Source organism: Lentinula edodes, assembly GCF_021015755.1.
Source record: "Lentinula edodes strain Le(Bin) 0899 ss11 chromosome Unknown C8R40scaffold_19, whole genome shotgun sequence".
Taxonomy (NCBI): domain Eukaryota; kingdom Fungi; phylum Basidiomycota; class Agaricomycetes; order Agaricales; family Omphalotaceae; genus Lentinula; species Lentinula edodes.
This window is the reverse complement of record NW_025764325.1, coordinates 31,391-51,706: the sequence shown is the minus strand read 5'-3', so window position 1 is coordinate 51,706 and position 20,316 is coordinate 31,391. Positions and strand designations below refer to the sequence as shown.

At 45.7% G+C, this 20,316-nt stretch overlaps 6 protein-coding genes across 6 annotated transcripts; 4 read left to right on the top strand and 2 right to left on the bottom strand.

Annotated features, from left to right (window-relative positions):
- Window positions 1–3,050: 3,050 nt before the first annotated feature.
- Window positions 3,051–4,042, bottom strand: C8R40DRAFT_1046189 (D-Tyr tRNAtyr deacylase-like domain-containing protein; the record flags this gene model as incomplete). Its single annotated transcript, XM_046224355.1, has 7 exons — window positions 3,051–3,143; window positions 3,229–3,272; window positions 3,336–3,414; window positions 3,470–3,623; window positions 3,780–3,819; window positions 3,882–3,944; window positions 4,000–4,042. 7 exons carry the CDS (start codon window positions 4,040–4,042, stop codon window positions 3,051–3,053), a joined length of 516 nt encoding a protein of 171 aa, XP_046085905.1.
- A 166-nt stretch (window positions 4,043–4,208) lies between these two features.
- C8R40DRAFT_1046356 (cyclophilin-like domain-containing protein) lies at window positions 4,209–4,950 on the top strand (the record flags this gene model as incomplete). The annotated part of the gene is made up of 6 exons (XM_046224362.1): window positions 4,209–4,283; window positions 4,328–4,399; window positions 4,465–4,535; window positions 4,592–4,671; window positions 4,725–4,854; window positions 4,908–4,950. 6 exons carry the CDS (start codon window positions 4,209–4,211, stop codon window positions 4,948–4,950), a joined length of 471 nt encoding a protein of 156 aa, XP_046085904.1.
- A 3,609-nt stretch (window positions 4,951–8,559) lies between these two features.
- On the top strand, window positions 8,560–12,458 carry C8R40DRAFT_1105734 (fungal-specific transcription factor domain-containing protein). The gene is made up of 14 exons (XM_046228138.1): window positions 8,560–8,863; window positions 9,042–9,436; window positions 9,486–9,617; window positions 9,668–10,038; window positions 10,087–10,192; window positions 10,245–10,263; window positions 10,315–10,393; window positions 10,444–10,657; window positions 10,710–10,883; window positions 10,934–11,012; window positions 11,064–11,229; window positions 11,283–11,548; window positions 11,603–12,023; window positions 12,079–12,458. Exons 2-14 carry the CDS (start codon window positions 9,051–9,053, stop codon window positions 12,264–12,266), a joined length of 2,601 nt encoding a protein of 866 aa, XP_046085903.1. The 5' UTR covers window positions 8,560–8,863; window positions 9,042–9,050; the 3' UTR covers window positions 12,267–12,458.
- A 109-nt stretch (window positions 12,459–12,567) lies between these two features.
- C8R40DRAFT_1170910 (uncharacterized protein) lies at window positions 12,568–14,947 on the top strand (the record flags this gene model as incomplete). The annotated part of the gene is made up of 12 exons (XM_046231607.1): window positions 12,568–12,592; window positions 12,665–12,900; window positions 12,956–13,026; window positions 13,079–13,177; window positions 13,225–13,294; window positions 13,355–13,479; window positions 13,534–13,614; window positions 13,670–14,071; window positions 14,125–14,248; window positions 14,310–14,594; window positions 14,726–14,807; window positions 14,871–14,947. The coding sequence occupies 12 exons, from the start codon at window positions 12,568–12,570 to the stop codon at window positions 14,945–14,947; spliced, it is 1,677 nt and encodes a 558-aa protein (XP_046085902.1).
- A 1,080-nt stretch (window positions 14,948–16,027) lies between these two features.
- C8R40DRAFT_1251681 (uncharacterized protein) lies at window positions 16,028–17,240 on the bottom strand (the record flags this gene model as incomplete). The annotated part of the gene is made up of 2 exons (XM_046233704.1): window positions 16,744–17,240; window positions 16,028–16,575 (listed from the first exon to the last, which is right to left on the bottom strand). The coding sequence occupies exons 1-2, from the start codon at window positions 17,192–17,194 to the stop codon at window positions 16,028–16,030; spliced, it is 999 nt and encodes a 332-aa protein (XP_046085901.1). The 5' UTR covers window positions 17,195–17,240.
- An 89-nt stretch (window positions 17,241–17,329) lies between these two features.
- On the top strand, window positions 17,330–18,404 carry C8R40DRAFT_1160905 (uncharacterized protein; the record flags this gene model as incomplete). Its single annotated transcript, XM_046230068.1, has 2 exons — window positions 17,330–17,774; window positions 17,845–18,404. 2 exons carry the CDS (start codon window positions 17,330–17,332, stop codon window positions 18,402–18,404), a joined length of 1,005 nt encoding a protein of 334 aa, XP_046085900.1.
- Between the last annotated feature and the right edge of the window lie 1,912 nt (window positions 18,405–20,316).

Genomic DNA, 20,316 nt, shown 5'->3' with positions numbered 1-20,316 from the left:
AAAGACAAGGAATGGCTTGAAACCGAGGATGGACTAGCAGTTTGGCAAGGACGCATCTATGTCCCCAAGGACAAAGAGCTCAGAGGACGAATCATACAGGCACATCATGACGCCCAGACAGCAGGACACCCTGGCCGCTATAAAACTATCGAGTTAATTACACGCAACTACTGGTGGCCAGGAATCAGTCGAGACGTCAGGATCTACGTGGAAGGCTGTGAAAAATGTCAGGCCACAAAGACACATCGTACAAAACCCGTAGGACCATTACATCCACATGACGTACCATCCGAGCCTTGGGAAATCATAGGAACAGATATGATTGGCGAATTACCAGAGTCTGGAGGGTATAATGCCATTAGCGTGTTTGTTGATCACTTCACGAAGAGGTTACGGCTCTTTGCCACACATACTACGATAACATCTGAAGGAATGGCACGTGTCTATCGTGACAAAGTATTCCCGATCCATGGAATGCCCCGGAAGATTGTCCACGATCGCGGCCCTCAGTACCATGCCCGCTTCATGAAGGAACTGTACAAGTTGCTAGGAATCGAAAGCAACTATACAACTGCATACCATCCTCAGACTAATGGCCAGACGGAACGGATAAATCAAGAAATTGAACATTACATCCGTCTTTTTGTGAATCATCATCAGAGTGATTGGCACGAATGGCTTCCTATGATGGAGTTTGCATATAACGATCGAGTACACTCAGCTACGAAGGTTTCGCCCTTCTACGCAGACAATGGCAGACATCCATACAAAGGAACCACACCGAAGATGACGTCACAAAACCCAACAGCACAGGAGTTTGCCGATAGTATGAAACGGATCAGGGAAGAAGTAGGATCGGCGCTGAAAAAAGCCGCTGAGGACATGAAGCGCCAATATGACAAACACCGGAATGAAGCGATAGAGTATAAGGCTGGTGATAAAGTCTGGCTTGAAGGAACCAACATAACGACAGATCGCCCAATGAAGAAACTCGGGGATAAACGATTTGGACCGTTTAAAGTCCTTGAAAAGATCGGATCCAGCTCATACAAACTCGACATCCCTCGCACGTGGAAAAGAGTCCATAATGTCTTCAACGAAACACACCTATCCCCGTACCATGAACCCCAATTCCCGACACAACCCCGAAATACCGAGCCACCTCCAGAAGTAGTTGGAGAAGAAGAAGAGTATGAAGTAGAAGAGGTTGTGGATGCACGCAAATATCGGAATGGCATCCAGTACAAAGTAAAATGGAGAGGTTACGGACCACATGAAATGACGTGGGAACCTGCAGCTAATATGACGAATGCCAAAGAAGCTGTTCAGGACTTCCACAAGAAGTATCCTAACAAGCCCAGGCCTCGAACCCTTAAACGGATCGAGATTCCGATTGCTCAATTTCCCACTGAATTGTTCCGACAAATACCTACACCAGACATAGAACCAGTCCCAAGTACCATGCCATCTGAAGCACTTGTCAACCGACTTGCGCGTCATGGAATTCGCGCCTTAAAGGGGGGGTAATGTTATGATCACTTCTTTTTCATCTTATCTTTCTCCTTATCCCTTGTCTTATCTTTTATCTTTTGTCTTATCTTCTATCTCCCTTATCCTATATCTTGTCTTATCTTGTCACCTGACCTATTATTCATGCTTACTGATACAACATGCGCTCTTCATTTACTTATATTAAACACAGCAGTCTCACAACACGTATACAGCATGGCGATCGAGCTTTCATTACTTACACATTGCTTTGCTTATGTTCTACTCATGTTTACCACTAACCCAGGGCGTTGGGCATTACTAGGGCAGAGGGTTGTTCACTAGTATATAGGCTGTAGCTACTTGCTGTATTTCCTTAGCTTTGATCTCGTCTATTCTACCTGGTTTAGTCCAGAACTTTGCTTACCTCCTTTATCGCTCCGCTACCTGAGGTTTTCTTGAGTGTGACACCTGGTGACATCCGTTACTAGAACCAGTCGCTGACAGGGATGAGGTTGTAAAGGTGTTAGTCTAGGTCTATGTCTAAGTATAATTGGAGTAGGTAGCTTTATTGACAGTAAGTAGAGCCAAATTGGCTGCAAGGGAATTGGCAGGGAACATCTGCAAAACCTGGATTTTTAGCAAAGAGATTGACAGTCCTGAAAGCAGCCTACAAAAACTGCTTCCAGTGCTTTTGGTGCTGGACAGCACTGTCTAGCCAGTAACCTTGCTGTCATGACCATCTAGGTTTTGCAGATGACGTGAACAATATTGTGATAAAAAAAAGTGGAGAATGATGCAGCAAAAAAGTAAAAAAAACAGTGATAGGGATTTACAGTTCAATGACAATACTGGGGAAAGCAGTTACCAACTCAACAAAGGTTGAGTATTATCATTCTCTCCAGGAGCTGGAGCATGCTTCCATTTGTAAGTAAAAAGACCCACATATCAAGAATTCTACTTCAATGTCAGTGTAGCATTGTCAATTGAAATGGGTGATCTTCAAAACCCAGATTATCATAACAGCAAGGATACTGGTCTAGCACCAAAGGCACTGAAAGTAGTTTTTTGTAGGCTGCTTTCAGTGCTGTCGCCATAAGAGGGAGGTTCTCACGCCCAAGATCACTCCTTCATTTTTTTCCGGACTCGACTACTGTCATCACTGCTTCAACCTGACTCAAACAAGCAACGAACTTGGGTTTTGCACAATTCCTCCTGCCGGGCTTCCGTTACTCGGTCGAAGCGTCGTCGGCTGTATCAGTCAAGGGCGTTGCAGACACAATCGTGGGATCGCACAATAATTTCAGCTTGTCTGATCCTACTTTATGGCTCAGAGGGTTTGAATAGAGTACGATGTACATCCTCCCAAGCTGCACCTCCGATGAGAAACGATGTTATCCAGCTATGTGTACCTTTTCCCTAGTCGAATATTAATAAAACCGAACTGAAAAATAGAGGTGTAACAAAGCTGTTTCTCTTGAGATTGTGATTGACACGGCGCTATTCAGAGGCATAAACTTCTTTCTGTATGGGAATATAGCGAGATTGGGAGAATTTCGAACTCAGTTTCCAGTTTTCTTGTTAGCATCTGCTTCGCCTTTCGATGGCTCTGTGTACTCGAACTTTCGTGAATCAAGTGTGAATGTGACAGGACCCTTATACCAGTGGAAATCACGTTAGAACTTGTTTTATAGCGCCAAGCCAGGAAATGCTAAATATAGCACTGAATTGGCTACCCACCTCATTAGTTAAAGTGACGTTCATCATCGCGCCAAATCTACCGTCTTTCAAAACGTAGATACACGGGTTTTCATGAGTCCAGGACAAAACTTAAGACAAGAACAGACCTTGAACCTTATCTGCTTTGTACATTTGTCGCAGCCGATTTAAAAATGCTGCATACATCTCTTGTGACGCTTCAAAAGACTTATTGAATGGTCATTGGCCAGGCCGATCCACGACAGAGAACATTCGAGCTCACCATGGCTCGGTGGAAGTCTGGTTTGTTGCCTTTCGTCGTATTAGCAAGAAGAGTGAATTGTGATACACAGAGTATCTCTCCATCGATGTCCCGAACGCTGGCCTTCCACGCTTTTTCGACATCTACGGGATCATTGAACACACGAAGATTGATACTTAGCATTCGATAGTAGCAGTTGAGTGTATATTATTAAAAGCAATACGCTGTTAGCACACACCTGTAAGGGAAGAAGCATCGTGTACCGTGTATTGAGTGAGAATTGGCTGAACTGGTGACCAGCGCATTTATTCAAAAAAAAAAGAGGACTGACATTTTGTTGATCAGCGCAGAAGCATCGGAGGTTGTATCGTCTGTGTTTCGCAAGGAAGTTGATGAAGAAGAAACAGACTCTCGAGCATGTGTACTGAATTACCTGCCCCAATCCCAACCAGTACCATGAGCCCTCGAGAGATCTGGGAGATGACTACATTGTCAACTGTTTCGGAGGGATTTTCTCAGGTATTGAGCTTTAGAATTCGGGAGATGATCACCTGTTACAGAGGCGGAAGTGACACGCTGAATTATGGCGCGCATAACAATTTTTTACTTTTAGTAAAGTAAAGTCGAAGTCGAAGTTGAAGTTGACGTTGAAGGTCCAATTATCTGGGTCATGAGGCCAAGTTGAAGATCATGGGGTCATGTGCGAATGAACAATTTACAAGTTCGACTACCTGAACCAAATATTACCGGTTACCTCCCAATGTCTGAATCGGTGGTATTTGAAACCAGTCTTGGGGACATTCAGCTAGAACTTTACTGGAACCATGCTCCAAAAGTACCGTCTCTCCCTCTTACTCCAAGTCTCTTACTTATCTGTAGACGTGCAAAAACTTCGCGGAGCTGTCCAAACGAGGATATTACAATGGAGTGATTTTTCACCGAATAATATCTGTGAGTCGAAATCTGGTTACTCGTTCCAGTCAGCTGATTGGCACGATCTGAAAACGATACCCAAGGATTTCATGGTACAAGGTGGGGATCCTACTGGGACTGGACGCGGTGGCACTAGTATATATGGGCAAAAGTTGTGCGTGTTCTTATCATTTGAATGGATGTGTACCTAATATGCTGCACGTCCACTAGCGAGGACGAATTGCATCCAGAACTTCGATTCACAGGGGCAGGAATCCTAGCGATGGCCAATTCTGGCCCAAACACAAACGGTCACACCATTCGCGTCCCAACTGTCAATAAACTAAATTTTTTGCGCTTCTAGGTTCGCAATTCTTTTTGACTCTTGGTCCTACCCCATATCTAGATGGAAAACACACAATATTCGGTCGGGTGAGCTCGGGAATGAGAGTTGTACAACGACTAGGTGCGGTCGCCGTGGACGCTCAGGATCGGTCTGTTCTACATGCCTCATTTCTTAAAACGGACATTCAAGTAATATATGTAGGCCAAAGGAAGACGTCAAAATACACAAATCAAGAGTTGTCTAAATGTGCCGAACACCATATCGCTCATGCGAAAGGTGGCCTTGCCGAATCGTCCACATTAATATGAATCTTCAACCTTAACAATAGTATATCTATTCTGGTTGTCTGCGACATCCCCGTGGCGTAACCCAACAAAAGCACTATTTCCGATAGCCCCCGAGCCTTCTCGTTTGCTTGTGTACTCACAGAGGGTCTCCTAATGGAAGTGAATAATTCTTCTCAGCCTTGGAATACTTCTGCAGTGTACGATTCAAGATCCCGTTGTGTCCATTTACCGTATCCAATGAGATACTTACCATTTACATTTACGGAGCCCCTGATAGGATCCGCTCTATTCCTGGCTGCCCACTGCCGGTCTTCTAAACTGCACAGCGCTCCCGTTCACGTCTCGTTGAATAGCTCAGAGACCCTCATTGGAGATCGTTGCCGTAAGTGGCTCATGCGTTTTCCATGAAATATGTATATGTAACATACCTTGCAATCTTTATTTGAAGGACTTAGCCAAGGTATGTGTCAACGTTTGGTACGTGACAATGAGTCCATATTATCTTGATCTCATGCGCTTATTGGAATGCATGCCGCAGAGCATGAAAGTTCTTCTGAAAGCGGACCACATTTGCACACAGGAACTGCTAAGAAACATGAATCCGTGTCAATTCCTCTAAATGCGAGGTGGGCCTAATGAACTAGCCCGGAGTCTTAAATTGCCGCTTGGTACCATTTGTTGACGTCTTGAAGGTCTCTTCGCGACTTGGTCTGAGGAAAGGAGGATGTTTACGGTATTCGAGAAGTTTCCGGTTGTTGCTGGGGAACAAATCTACCCAAGAGCACATCGAACTTGAAACCGAAATTCTTCTTCTGAAGGCAATTCGCTTTTCAGTGACAGTCGTCATTAGTTGTAGTGCACAAGGTAGCATTATTCTAGTTGTTTGAAATCTTCACTGCAGATGTTGCAGTCTCACAAAAGCTGTTTGGTATATACCCTGATTTGGCTGTGAAAATCCATCGATGCATCCCTCAGTCAATGAAGTTACAGACATAGGTTCGGCAGCACCTTCTTTTCGTGCTTCACTTAGTTACAGGCCGGTATCCACATGGTAGCTACATGTACAGGAATGCGGTAGTCCAAATTTTGTTTAATTTTGTTCTACACATGCTACTTATACTGTCGGCCGAATACGATTCGAACTGTTCTCTTCCTTTGCATTCCTGAAAAGCTCGGAGCTCCTGGTTTGCCGTTTCGGAACCCCTCGGGTACATACACCTTCGACAATTGTTGTACTATCCAGGCCTTTCTATCCAAGCGCGTTCCTCCGTGGTATGTTTATGGAATAAGTTCATGTAAAAGACTGTAAACATTTGATGACTAGCACTCGTATGCAGAGATCGCGGTCTTTGTGAATATATTGCAAAAAAAAAAAAAAAAATCAAATTTTAAACCAATCGTTCCGGGTGGAGGGATGATTTCAACTTGAGAGCTAGTACTCGCCCCTGGGACGTATCAGCCAAAGTTGAGAATGAAGAATGATAAACACCGTAAGAATGGTAAACCTCAACGGCGGTCGGTAGCGCAATGTGTTTGCTTCGTGAAATGTGAGCCATGTGGCTTAAGAAGAGCACTGTCGAGGAAATGAAGGGGTAGGAAGCACATGAATATAAAAGCGGAAGATTTAGTTCCAGATTCATTTTCCCTCGAATGGCTAGCAATGCCACGATCAATGCTAGGTAATATTAGACCAAAGGCATTTATTACTCGACATCCCAATCCTCGGAGACCCTACATATATGCGGACGTTTTTTTTGTGGACCGCGAAGGAGCAGCGGCACTGGTTTCGAAAATCTGGAGACTTCGCGAGATTTGGACGTCGTTGAACGTCAGACCAAGATAAGCAGGGAATACGTTCATACCTGGAGTCGAAGATTACAAGTGAAAGCAGACACAAGAGGCACATGGCTGAGTGTCAAGATGGGTGTGTACAGTGAGAACAGAACAGCAGCTGAAGAAGACCTTATCAAACGTGTTTAAGCTCTTGATTGAAGGGCGCATAAGGATAATCGCGTAGGTCCGCAGAAATTGTACGTTTTAGGTCTCTGTAATTTTGGATCCTACTCTAAAACCCCCTTGGAGTCTTTTCTACAATCGAACCAAGTTCCAAGCTCTCGCATCGAATCATTATGATTCGAAGCGATTAAGAAAATGTCGTTAGCGTTGCCAGGAATCACGACTATCTTGAATGATCATGATTTCGGATCCTGTCCAATGAATGGGTGAGCAATTTGACCCAATAAGAGAATCAAAGCATGGTCACTGGCTGCAGCGGGCACTAGGAATGTCGGAGTATCCAAGACTTTGGGTTTGACTGGGTTGGGCGTATTCGAATTCGAGCTGGGCTTCAGGGCAATTCAGAACACTGATGTCGAACAAGCTAAAATCAATTCTTGATTCACATATCTGACCTCGAAGCTCAAGTGCTCGGCGAAGCCCGTGCAACTTGATTGACGAGGTAGTGGAATGCCAGAAAGTGCCGCGTCTGTCGTCAAACAACGACATCATGGACAGCAATCATTCCTTTGCAAGTTGTCAATTTGAGGTCTTATCTCAGATGTCGTGTGTTTGAAGGCAGTAAATTCGGCGAAGGAATTACTTACATGCAGCGACTGTATTGAGAACCTGAATACTCGACTATAATTGAGCTTCCCTCGCAATGTGCCGGCTCGAATCGGCGTTGTCTATTCTGCGTGGATGCGCACAAGCCGAAGGAGTAGTCATTGAGGAAGGTCACACCGACAGCTCCCTTGGACCACGAACTGGATTCATTCATCCCGCAGCAGATAGCAGCCGCGTGGAATAGGCTCAAGCGTGAGGATGATCTTTCTTTTGCAAAGAAACATCGGCCCAGCGGTTCGGACTCCATATGAAGCTCGAGGCGGATTTCAGGACTTAAAAAGGAACTACGAGAAGGCCATGAATGATGGAGATGAGAGCGGACATTTCGATATCTTGTGTTGAGCTTCACTTCGAGGCAAGGAATACATAGTAACTGAGGAAAACCAACCACGCTAATTTCCAACAGAGTGGAACTAATCAGAAGAGGCAAACGAGCACTGTAGATCTGACCTTGGTTGAATACAAAGCTGTGCACTTGAGAGAGAGTTGAGAGCCGCGTCTTGTTCCTAGATAAGTGAGAAACCATAGCTCTACACATGCATTCCAAGTCGGCACAGTATCTGTGGCTATCTGTGGTGAATGATGATATTAACTTGGAACAAAAAATCCTCGATACATGAGAAAGGCCTGAATGAAAATTTGCAGACTTGAGTGATTGATTTCCCTAAAAACTCGAAGCATTAGTTAGATACAGATAGGGAAAAGAAAGTGCATCCATGGACTCGGAGGAGTATTCACATTACACAAGGCCTGTTGCCAGCGCTCAATAAATAAATGACTCATCGAAACGGCATTAAGAGGATATATCTAACCGTTCAAGATATTCGGTCTCACATATACGAGGCCAGTTCTTGGATTTTCTTTTCGTTGAAACATGGGCGCTTTGAGCGCTTAAAACCATTTTACTATGGTTGCATAAGCAGCTCATGTCATTATGCAATCACGTTCCTTTGGTACCGACGTTGCGGGAAACCTTCAACTGGCCACTGTCACCCAGCTCACACGAAAGACCATTCATTGTCCTGGGATAATATCAGAAAGCGTTAGGGCCCGAGCTTCTTTTGGCGAGCGTGTAGAACAATTCACTAAACGTGGAATTTCCACGTTCAGCGACATTTTAAGTAATATCTTTTGCTTCTTCTTTTCCCAAGTGGCATCTTTCGTCTTTACTCCCAATTAACACCAAAGGTAGCAAGTTTTTTCTCGTCTTGGAAATACTATAAAGATCACAATCACAAACTGCCCCTCGTAAGTCCTTTGCTGCTGTGTGCTTACCAGAGCTCCCATGCTGGATTACCGCTCCCAATCCCCTTATCCTTTCTCTGCTATGCCTATACCGCTGTACTCCTACCCATCATACCGTCATGCTCCTTCATATCACTATTCATCAGCTCCTTACGCTGAAGTTCTTTCCTTGTCATCACAGGATTACGATATGTCTCAGGATCATTCCCTACCACATTTAAATCAGCCTCCTTCTCCATCTATTCCTATCGATCCTTCTCTGGCTCTATACTCTCCGTACTACCATTCCTATCAACAGCAGCCTCAGCAGCATCTGCCACCACATCTTTCAATTGCGCCGAACTACCCTTCTCCTTCCTCACAAGGATCTGACACCATCGGAACTCCGCCCACAGAGCATATGTATCCTACCGGTTCCTCGTCTTCCAATGCCAATGGGAAGCGTCCTGCATCTGCGATATCTACTGCGAGTGGTAGTGAAGCCGTTAAGAAAGCGCGCAAGGATGACGAACTATCTGAAATTCGGAGTCCAACAACGGATAAGGAAGAAAAGCCCAAGCCAACGAGAGGTTCAAGGTGATCATTTCCATGTAATTTATTTTCTCATCCATTGACACTTGGGCAGGGCTTGTACAGTGTGCCGTCGCTTGAAGATGAAGTGCATCGGTGCGGAACAAGGCCCACCCTGTAAACGCTGCCAAACCGGAGGGCACGAATGCATATTCGAAGAATCAAATAGAGGGAAGCGCTCTTCAAAGTAAGTACCTGAGCAATTGTTATCGGGATGCGAGTTGATTTTGCAATCAGAAAGCACGAGCTATTAACAAGATCTTTGCGAAAAATGGAACGCACTTTGGACACAGTACTACGTTCTATTGGGAACCCAAGTATTGCTTCTGGCATGATATCACGATCTCCTTCACCTAGCGCACAACATTCGTCGACCCAAGCTTTACTCAATAGATCTCCTTCACCTTCCGCTGCAGTTGGATCTGGAGGGTCGCCGAAATTACACTCGTTACCAGATAACGCTTTGAATCCACTCGGCTTACTCGCGGAAGCGAGCCTGGCTAATCGTCGTGCCCACATTGGCACGTCGAGCAGCTTCAGAGCCAGAGCCGACAATCCAGGTGAAAATCCCAAAGTCGGTGTGGCCAACGACATTTACTTCAAACCTGGTAAATTCTACTTCCATTCAAGTCTTGTCTGTACTGATGTAAGCACAGGTCCCATGACAATATTACCACTTCGGCGACTGTATATCGAACGTCAAGTTCAACCAGAAATGCTTACTTTTGTCAGTACGCAAGAAGTGGTTGCGCTATTTAAAATGTTTGTGGACCGTAGTCAGACGACCCTGTTAACGCTAATCCGGAATTTTTAGATTTTTTGACCACCTAAATGTACGTGTTACTGAAACGGAAGGAGTTGTTCTATTTGACCTGGTTACCCAGGTTCATTCAAACTTACTGGATCGGAACTTCCACACGCCATCGCTTGTCTGTTCTCGTTCTCCATTTTTACTTACTACGAGTGAGTCAGCTTATAGCTTGTTCGGAAATTGACGATCTCATCTCTCGAAGTCTGCGCTATAGCCAGCAAATTTTATCTCGAAAAGCCGGAATTACATCCTCGGCTCACCGAACTATCCAAAAAACTTGCCTTTAGTGTTCCAGCCAAAGGATACAAATCGGTGGAGATAGTCCAGGCATACTTGCTACTCACAATGTGGGGTGTGGGAGCTGTGGAGCGCTACGAACAGGACAAGACATGGCTTTTGCTAGGTATGGCTATCAGGTCTGTTTCTTTCATGCATCTCGTGATAAATCATTACTCAAAATCAACTTAGAATGGCCACAGACCTTAACCTTCATCGCAAAACCGCGGTCAATAGTCAAGATACTCAAGAAGGACACGCTCGTGACATCGAGGTACATAATCGGGAACGGACATGGATTTTATGTTTCTGTTTGGACAGAAGCCATAGCGCGTTATTGGGGAAACCTCATACTATCAAGGAAGAGTGAGTAGATGTGTTACATTCTCGTTGAACCTCCTCATGACGAGTCGCAGTTTCATCATTCGCAATGCGGACGTCTGGTGCAAATCTCCTGTGGCAATTCCCTCAGACCGTTCCATTGCCGCATACGCAGTAAGCATCATATTTCTATCTTACCTCACAGTCTAATGGTCTATTTCCCAGGAATTGCAGCGGATTCTGTCTCGCAGTTTAGATTTTCTGTACTCAAAAACCGATTCTACTTCCGGGCTACAAACCTCTTGCGACTATCTCCTAGTTGTGAAAACTTTTGAGTCGCAGATTATGGAGTCGTCGACGCGATGGATGCATGAAGACTTGCTTGCCATGAGTACGTCCGCTTTCCGTTTCTCGAGAGTAAGAATATTAATGAAATTATATCAGAGGATCCTCCCGCGACGGCTGAATATAAGGTCCCAATAACGCAATTCTATCTCAATTACGTTCTCTTGGTTCTCAATTCGTTTGGGTTGCAAAACGCCCTCGAACGATCACCGATGGACATGGGTCATTTCTTTGCACGGTGTCACTCGTGCGCCACTACATGCGCAACGCTTGTTCGTGATCAGTTGGGTCCGATTGGATTTTTGAAATATTCGCCGGACTCGCATTTTGTTCAAACGTCGTACGCCGTACTCACTCTGCTCAAGGTAACAACTTCACTCGGCGTCGCTATCATGTACTCATCCTTTTTCTCTGTATAGTTAATACGCCCTGAGTTTTCAGCATACCTACATAATGAGCAAACCACCATTACTCTCATCAGGGATGTAGCTGATATTCTGGAATCAAATTCCGTTAATCCCACCCATACGCCTGCCTTGTACAGCACCTTTTTGAAGGCGCTAATTTCAGCCAGACTAGAACGAACTTCCGAGGAGAAGACGCGCTCGTCCGATGTGCTCAATGGCGATATAGGTTCCGCTGGTCATCAGGTGCACTTCCAAGACACTGATACAATTCATACTTTGAGTGAATTCCAATTCGAGGGAGAGATGGGTCCTGTTGCTGATGTGTCCACCTTTCCTCCTACAATGGCGCCGGATCCCATGGAGGATCCTGTTTCGGGAATGACAATGGACAGTATTTTCAGCAGCAATTTCTGGGATAGTGTGCTTGTACCTGGTACTTCCACTTTCTTTGTTCGCTCATCATTCGATTGACATTCCCTCGTCCATAGGGTACAATTCGCTCGACGGTCTCACTGGCGGTTTTGTCTTCGGGGCCGGTGGTAGTGGGCTGATTACACCACATGTAGGTTTAACACCTACTCCATCCGGACAAAGTACGCCCTCGAGAGGGTTAAGCTCTCAAGATGACCTTGCAATAACTCTGTCAGCCTTTGACCGGCAAGAAGTCGCCTCCTGAGTGCTTTTCACATATAAAACTTACAGCCTAAACATACTGTCGTCAAATTGTTATCTTGCTTAGTCGCTATGTTATGCTCCCTATGTACATTACGTGTGTAGCCTATGCTTCAATTAGGTGTATTTTTTACTATGATCGAGGGATTTGGTAGACACAAATATTGACAAATATAGAGATGCTCGGTTAGCCAGCAACTGTGTTTTTTTGTTTCCCTTTCGATCACTTTCGTACATTGTTCATTACACGAAATCAGCATTCGATTCAAGAGTGATTTTACTGTGAACACTCTTATTTCTCCAATATGGCTCAAGGGTCGCATGTTGACGGTACAGTTTTTTTTATTTTAAAAAAGCCTTCAGTTGCCTTGGAATAGATTCATATCAACACCAGTTCTACAGGTCCCTCACAGGCGGAGCAGCTTCTGAGAGTAACATCCGGAATCGCTGCAGAATTAATCAAAGCTCACGATACAAACCAGACTGTCTCGTTGAATGTTCTGAGAGCCAAGATCAGTAAAAAGTTTGCTTTTGGAGGTGTTCCGAGGCTGGTAGACATCATCAGTGCTATCCCGGATGATTACAAGAAGGCGCTATTGCCAAAACTTAGAGCTCGTCCAATACGCACTGCGAGCGGGGTGCGTGGTTGAACCTGCGTTCCTTCTTGTACTAATGAGAAAATCTATATGCTAGATCGCAGTTGTCGCAGTGATGTGCAAACCTCATCGATGTCCTCATATCGCCATGACAGGTAACATCTGCGTGTGCGTCCCATTCCGTGACGATATAATGTCTTATTGAAGTTGATCTCTCTAGATATTGTCCCGGTGGTCCGGATTCAGATTTCGACTACAGCACGCAAAGCTACACTGGTTACGAGCCCACGAGTATGAGAGCTATTCGAGCCAGGAAAGTGTAAACGTCTTGCTCACCTATTCCTCGGTTTCATGACGTACTTTTAGGTATGACCCGTACGAACAGACAAGGGGACGTATTGAACAGTTGAAAAGTCTCGGTCATAGTGTGGACAAGGTACCTAATACAAATCTCTTTCCTAGTTTCCTAGCATTAAATCTTCAGCTCCATGGTTAGGTGGAGTTCATTATCATGGGTGGTACATTCATGAGCATGCCAGAAGACTATCGAGCAAAATTTGTAGCTCAGCTGCATAATGCTTTGTCGGGGTTCACGGGAATGGACGTGGATGAAGCAGTCAGGTAAATTTAGACTGTTTCTTCTGTCAGTCCGGATTTTTGCAACTATACGCACAGATACTCCGAACAAAGTAAATCCAAAGCCATAGGGATCACCATTGAAACCCGACCTGATTATTGCTTACGGCCCCACTTGAGGTGTTTCTCAAATTTCTATCATTTCAGTCGAACGAAATTCTAAGGTCATTTTCAGTCAAATGCTGCGTTACGGTTGTACCCGTTTGGAGATTGGAGTTCAATCTGTATACGAGGATGTCGCTCGTGATACCAATCGTGGTCATACCGTTCGTGCAGTTTCTGAATCATTCCACCTTGCAAAAGATGCAGGGTTCAAAGTCGTAGCACATATGATGCCTGACTTACCCAACGTTGGAATTGAGCGTGATCTCGAACAATTCAAGGAGTATTTCGAGAACCCTGCTTTCAGGAGCGATGGTCTGAAGATATATCCCACTTTGGTCATTCGCGGTACGGGACTATACGAGCTTTGGCGGACGGGAAAGTACAAGAATTATACGCCTAACGTTCTGGTGGATGTTGTCGCACGAATACTTGCCCTTGTTCCTCCTTGGACAAGAGTTTACCGGGTACAAAGGTGAGGTCAACTGTGTCTCGTGCTTCGACTTACCGTTTGATACCGTACACCAGGGATATCCCGCTACCTCTAGTGACGAGCGGCTGTGATAACTCTGGCAATCTTCGCGAGCTTGCTCTCAATCGGATGAAGGATTTCGGCGCTGAATGTCGAGACGTAAGGTTTCGGGAAGTCGGAGTGAGTACTGCGAATCCCGCGTAATACCTACCTGCGCTCACTAAGCTGAAAAAAATCTTAGATTCATGAAATCCACCATAAAGTACGCCCGGAGTCTGTAGAGCTCTTGCGACGCGATTACACTGCCAATGGTGGATGGGAAACGTTCCTTTCGTATGAAGATCCGGAAAAAGATATCCTTGTTGGGTTACTGCGATTGAGAAAATGCTCGGACGAGGGGACTTTCCGTTCGGAATTAGTGCGCAAGAACGGTGACGAAGGGGGGTGTAGCATCGTCAGAGAATTACATGTATATGGGACGGCAGTACCCGTTCATGGAAGGGATCCCACCAAGTTCCAACATCAGGTGAGCGGGAAATGCTTTTTCTTCGGTCAGAAGGCGGATTCTGGTGGATGAGTCTTCGGTGGATGAAGCTGACTGTATTCTCTTCTTGCTTCCCTTGATGCTGATACTTTGTCTATATTCTCTTTTTATAGGGATTCGGTACTTTGTTGATGGAAGAGGCCGAGCGTATCGCGAGGGAAGAACATGGCAGCATTAAATTGGCCGTAATTTCAGGTGAGTTCAGGATCTTCCTTCCAGTGTAATCAGGTTCAGACACGCGAACACTCATTGAAATAGGTGTTGGTACTCGGGACTACTACCGCAAATTGGGTTACGAGCTTGACGGACCATATATGAGTAAATCTTTACTATGAGGCTCACTGGAATGACTAGTTCCTTCTTTCACATATGGATCCGACATCTTATTGTATAGTTTTCGTACCTATATGCGCTAACGATGTGAGTGCTTACATGTAGCCATTAATAACTTTTTCTGCTCCATTGGATGTTCCGTTAGCTTGGGATTCGCTTTCCCGATCCTTTTCTGCCTATGGATACAGAAGAAAATACAAGGAAAGCACGGGCAGACCCCGAAGATTCTTGCAAATAAAATAAAGAAAGAAGACAGAACTACAACTTGTGAGATGTGTTACATTGTGAATGGAGTTCTGAGTTACCCAGGCTTCATATTCAAAAAGTTGTTTAGCGCATTTGCCTGAAACGCGCCGTCGCAGTAGCAGTGTCTGCAACGCGACTGACCGAAAACACTATGTAGCACCGTTGAGCTCCGAGCTTCACCACTTCCTCATCTTTTTAATCTTTGCACTCTCGGCGACTGTTCTGTATCCTCCACGTCTACAGGCTTCGGCTATGCCCCGTCTACTACATGATGCGTGGCACAGACCAAAACAACTAGTAGTTCAAACTCTTTCCAAAAGATTTTCGGGGATTACAGAGGAATATTTGTGGTCGGCCATACACGACCCATAGATGAAATCTTCATGTCTTCTCAACTGTCCTCAATCTGACTGACAGTGAGAGCTATGAGGATGGCATATACGACGACTTGATGGCATATACGACGACTTGAAGGCATACGCCACACGGAAGATTTTGAGGTCATTCATTAGAACTGTGAGGGACGCATAGGTTACATGTCTCCCCCTGGTTGGTGTTACGCTCCAGCACACGAGGTCTGCTCCCTTTCATCTTTGGATTTGTTGCTAGACATGGTAAAAAATTGACGTGGTTTCCTGTTCATTATAGCACGCGTTCGACGTATATGCTATGTCGTGACATAGTCCTTAAGTACATTTGTAATTTCTGTAGTAAAACATCGTCACATCGACAAGCTCTTGGAAACTCTCGGAGCCATCCAATGTCAATGGTTGACCGGCATGATAACGACCTCACTTATGCAGAGCGAGGAGATTCATGACTAGAAGCGGGACTCGTTAGCCACCCCCGCCGTTCAAGACCAGAGTATGGAAATTGGGAAAGACCAATTCCTCTTCCACAGCTTTCCGTATCACGTCCTGAATGAACCGTTCCACACGATTCACGTTTTTAAGGACATGTTTATCAGTCTGACCAATCTCGCTTTCAATAAAGATTGAGGGAAGAAGTCGCTGTCCAACAGGGAGAGGTTTAGCAGGGCGAGGAGGATGAATAGATTCTGATTCGTCATCAGGAGGAGTAGCGCTCGCACTGGGAGGCGGATCACCTTTGGAGCGTTCTGCGGCTAGACCGTAGGGGTCCAGGTCATCCAGGATAGAAAGATGCACACGTCCGCGTTCGCCTTCGTACGCAACAGCAAGTTCACCCGTAAAAACAAGTCCGGTCACGGAGAGTTTGATGGGTAAGGACATGAACATCGGTGAAGGGTAGTTTATCAGCAGTGAAGTCGTCAAGGTGATACGCAGGTCGGAATGCCAGTTGATATGAAGATGGAGTTGTAGATTTGGGTAGTTGTTGGCAGTAGAAGGAGGAGGAGGAGGGGATTCTGAAGGTTCCCGTTGGTTGGATAGCGATGATTCATTGGAGGAAGGTGGAGGGCCATTCTGGACGATATTTTGATTGAAGCCGAGGTATGGGGGGATGGGAACTACGAAATTTGAATTAATGGGATTATTGGACACCGTCTGACGGAACGGCGATGATGGTCCGGGACTGGACCATGAAGCGTATGATGGTCTGTGGTCGACTAAGCTGGAGAGAGAAGGATTCCAAGTTTCCATTGCGGGCGAATGGAGGGTAGGTGTAGAAGCGAACATGTTCATTGGTCCTCGTGCAAATTGCGGCTGTTGTTGGAAAGCAAGACCTTCTTCACGACGAGCAGCTTTGCGCGACACCCATTCAAAGGCTTCGTCGTCTTCTTCTGTGCCCACAGTAGCTTTTAACTCATTCTCATCGTCCTCATTGTCTTCGAGAAAGTCTCTATATATGTCGCGGAGATCGACTAACTCGATGTCCGGAGCTGTTGTGCCGAATTCGATGGAGGTTACTTCGACAGGACCTATGAACGACGGCCTTGCTGTTGTGCTTAGCTGTCTATTCAATATGTTCACCAATGTAAGGGATAATGTAGAGTCAAGCTTTACCCATTCAAGGTCGATCGACATCAGTGGAATGCAAGGAGATTTACAGACTTCCTTTTTCGGTTATGTCACGGTCACAGCACCTTTTCCTCGAATTATTTATTCATCTAATCAACAGAGGCGTCGTTTTCGTCGCTATTTGGGGAGTGTTTGAGCTCGATGGTCAATCTCATCGATTTACCGCTTGAAATACTGTCATATCTTCCTCTCTTCATCCGTAATATCGAAGACTTCACAGAAGCAGCCTCTACTTGTCGAACTCTCTATGTCGCCTTCTCTATCACTTCTCCTAATTGTATTTTAAGACTAGCAGCGGCGTCTGCCCCTACATTTTCAGGGCCACATCCTCATTTCCTCATCGCTGCGACTGCCCGTCAGATTAGCGATTGGGCTTTGAGTAATGCAGAGAATACCCAACGACTTCGTCTTGCATTTCAAAGCGGTGTTGAGGGGCTACTGGAGCTGTGTATCGAAAAGGCTGGATTAACACAAAAGGATATACGTCGCCTCCATTCAGCCCGTTTCTCAATCATCAATCCTCTAGCTGACAAGATCGACAAAATGGCTGGAGAACAGTGGTATCAAGCCGACAACTTTTGGAATGGTGGAGTCTCCGAACCAGCTACCCTCCAAACTGAATCCGACCGCGCTGCCTACCAAATCATCATCTACAGTGAACTCTTTGGAAGCCTACTTGGAGCCCAAGAAGAACTTGCCGAAATTTGATTTGGGTGTGAGGCTTGATTATATCAAGTACTGCATTCCAGATTGGACATGTCGCTCCTATCCTGGCCTCGAAGTTCTTAGCGTGGGGCCGTATTCAGAGATAGGCCGAATCAATCTTCCTGCTGACCAGATTGCCCTACGGCACATCTTAAGTTGTAGAAGATGGACTCGACTTTGGCAGAGTGTAACCCGAGCAATTGGTCCTGATTTCGTGGAGGACCAGTGGAAGCAAAAATTGTGGTTGGATGCTGTTCAGATGCAGGGCTTGGAAGGGATGAAGGCTCTGGGAGAAAATGGGGTTCAGGAGCGACGCGTACATCTGATCAGGCTCAGGAGTCTGATTGAGAAGATGGATCGGGGCGATGAACCTTTGAAGCATTTCATTGGTACTCGACTGCAGGCACAAGTCTCGCATGCGCCCGATTTCCCCAATGAAGTGTATGTTTGTATGGCCGGTCTTCGGGGAAGGATGATAGGACAAGCCGCCAACGGTCTTAGCACAGTATGACCTGGAGAAAGAGAATACGGCTGAGGGCTTTGACCCACTTGCTATGGAACGTAGTCCAATCTGCAACACAATAATATAACTCTATAACCCCTAAGCAAACAAAAGCGGTCAGGTGACTTACCACGCCTAGGATTATGATCACCGCCCTTCAAGTTGCCACTCTCATCCCAACAACCAGCCCAGATTGGTAGCTTGCTGTATGTCATCATTCAAGAACTCGAGGTTTGGGAAGCGGCTGCCCGCTATGTACGAAGAATCTGAAAATGAAAACTCAGCCAGACCGAAAACGTTGCCGTATTAATCTTGAACCTCCTACTACAAGATTGCCATCTAGGAAGGTCAGGATGCTGTTCAAGACTGCGACGCATACCGGGAGCCTACATGTAAAACGCCTCAAACTCAAAACACGATGTAGCTTCGAAATCGTAGATATATTTGTTCCGTTCCAGGAGAATAGCATTCAGGTATCCTACAATTTGGGCGACGAAACTCGTCCGTGCGCACCAAGTGCGTCTCTGGGCCAGGTCAAAGGTACGCCGAGACCATTCTTTCGTACTCGAGAGGAGCTGAGGTTGATCATACGCAGATCACGCAAATGACCTATACAAGACCGTGCTTCAATCTGAACTGACTCGCTCTCCAAACATACCTCGTCGTGTATTCACTTATCATTCGCCTGAAAAGTCGATGTCCGAATCGTACTCCCGCTTGAACGACCCAACGGATGAAATTTACTAACTCAGTCCGCTGCAACCACAAACACGGAAGCCAATAGCTCAAGCACGTCCTCGCATACGTAAAGTTGCAAGAACACTGTATAAGTCACTGGACGCACCAGACATTTCGGACGACTTTCACACCAATTTGTTAGATTGGCCTCCTTCAGGAACACTGGTGTTGGTTTAGGGTTTGAAATCTATCTGCGGAGAGCGGACACTGATGAGCCAACGCCGTTATGTACCATCCCAAGTGAGAAAGATGAGTATAGTCCCCTAGCATGAATGCAAACGGTGGGTATATTGTTTGAAGTCTTCGCTTTGGCGACTTACCGAGGCCATTTGGAAGTCTACGACGCCTCCACACGTCCTCAGGCTCTGGCCATCTCTCTATCAAACACTGGGACTTCCGTGAGCCTAGTGCCAAACCGTTCAAAGAGTCTAGAGCTCACAAAAGTGAGGTTTGTGATGTCAAATGGAGTATGGATGGTGGAGTACATGCGTCCATCTTAACGAGTGGTGGAAACGATTTTAAACTCTGTATTTGGGATCTTCGAAGTTCTACACGAGATCCTGGCCTGATTGCCGCTTCCAATCCTGTCGTGCAAGTATTAGCATTGGCGGAAAGCAAGCAACTGGAATACCTTCTCTGTATGAATTCAAGAAAAACAAGGCAGCTGTAAAAGGTCTTGCGAGGAATGCTTACTATTCTGGAATCCTGGCGTCTGGCAGGGGTGTTCGGGATCGATGTATTCGGATTCGGAATACTACTACCGGGAGAATGTTGAATGAGGGTTGATACTATGAGTCAGGCAAGTCTTTCTTTACATACTTGTTTTACTTGTTGGAGTTTATTTGATCATGCCATTGCTCGCGAGCGTAGGTGTGCAATCTCATATGGTCTGTCACCTCTCACGAACTAGTCTCGACCCATGGTTATGCAAGTGTGTCAAGTCCATGCCTCGGGCCTCCATTCCGCCGCTCGGTATTCCGAAGATCTACCTTTTATTGTAATCTCTTCCTTATTGTTCTTTCTCGCTACACATACCCTTTCACTCTAGTCCCTCCTTATTGTCTTTTACTTCACCCTGCAGGACTACACGTATAACTCCTAGTAGTTAGTCTGGCGCTGCGCCCCGTTGCGCCGCTCCGTAGATATAAATACTGCCTGTACGCTACTGTAGTTCCTCAGTTTA

What these genes read in the sequence shown, in the direction of transcription:
- C8R40DRAFT_1105734 (XM_046228138.1), top strand. Translation starts at nt 9,051, where the DNA reads ATGTCTCAGGATCATTCCCTACCACATTTAAATCAGCCTCCTTCTCCA. An exon ending in CGACATTTACTTCAAACCTG is followed by an intron (nt 10,039 to 10,086) that starts GTAAATTCTACT and finishes ATGTAAGCACAG; the next exon opens with GTCCCATGACAATATTACCA. An exon ending in TTGCTAGGTATGGCTATCAG is followed by an intron (nt 10,658 to 10,709) that starts GTCTGTTTCTTT and finishes AAATCAACTTAG; the next exon opens with AATGGCCACAGACCTTAACC.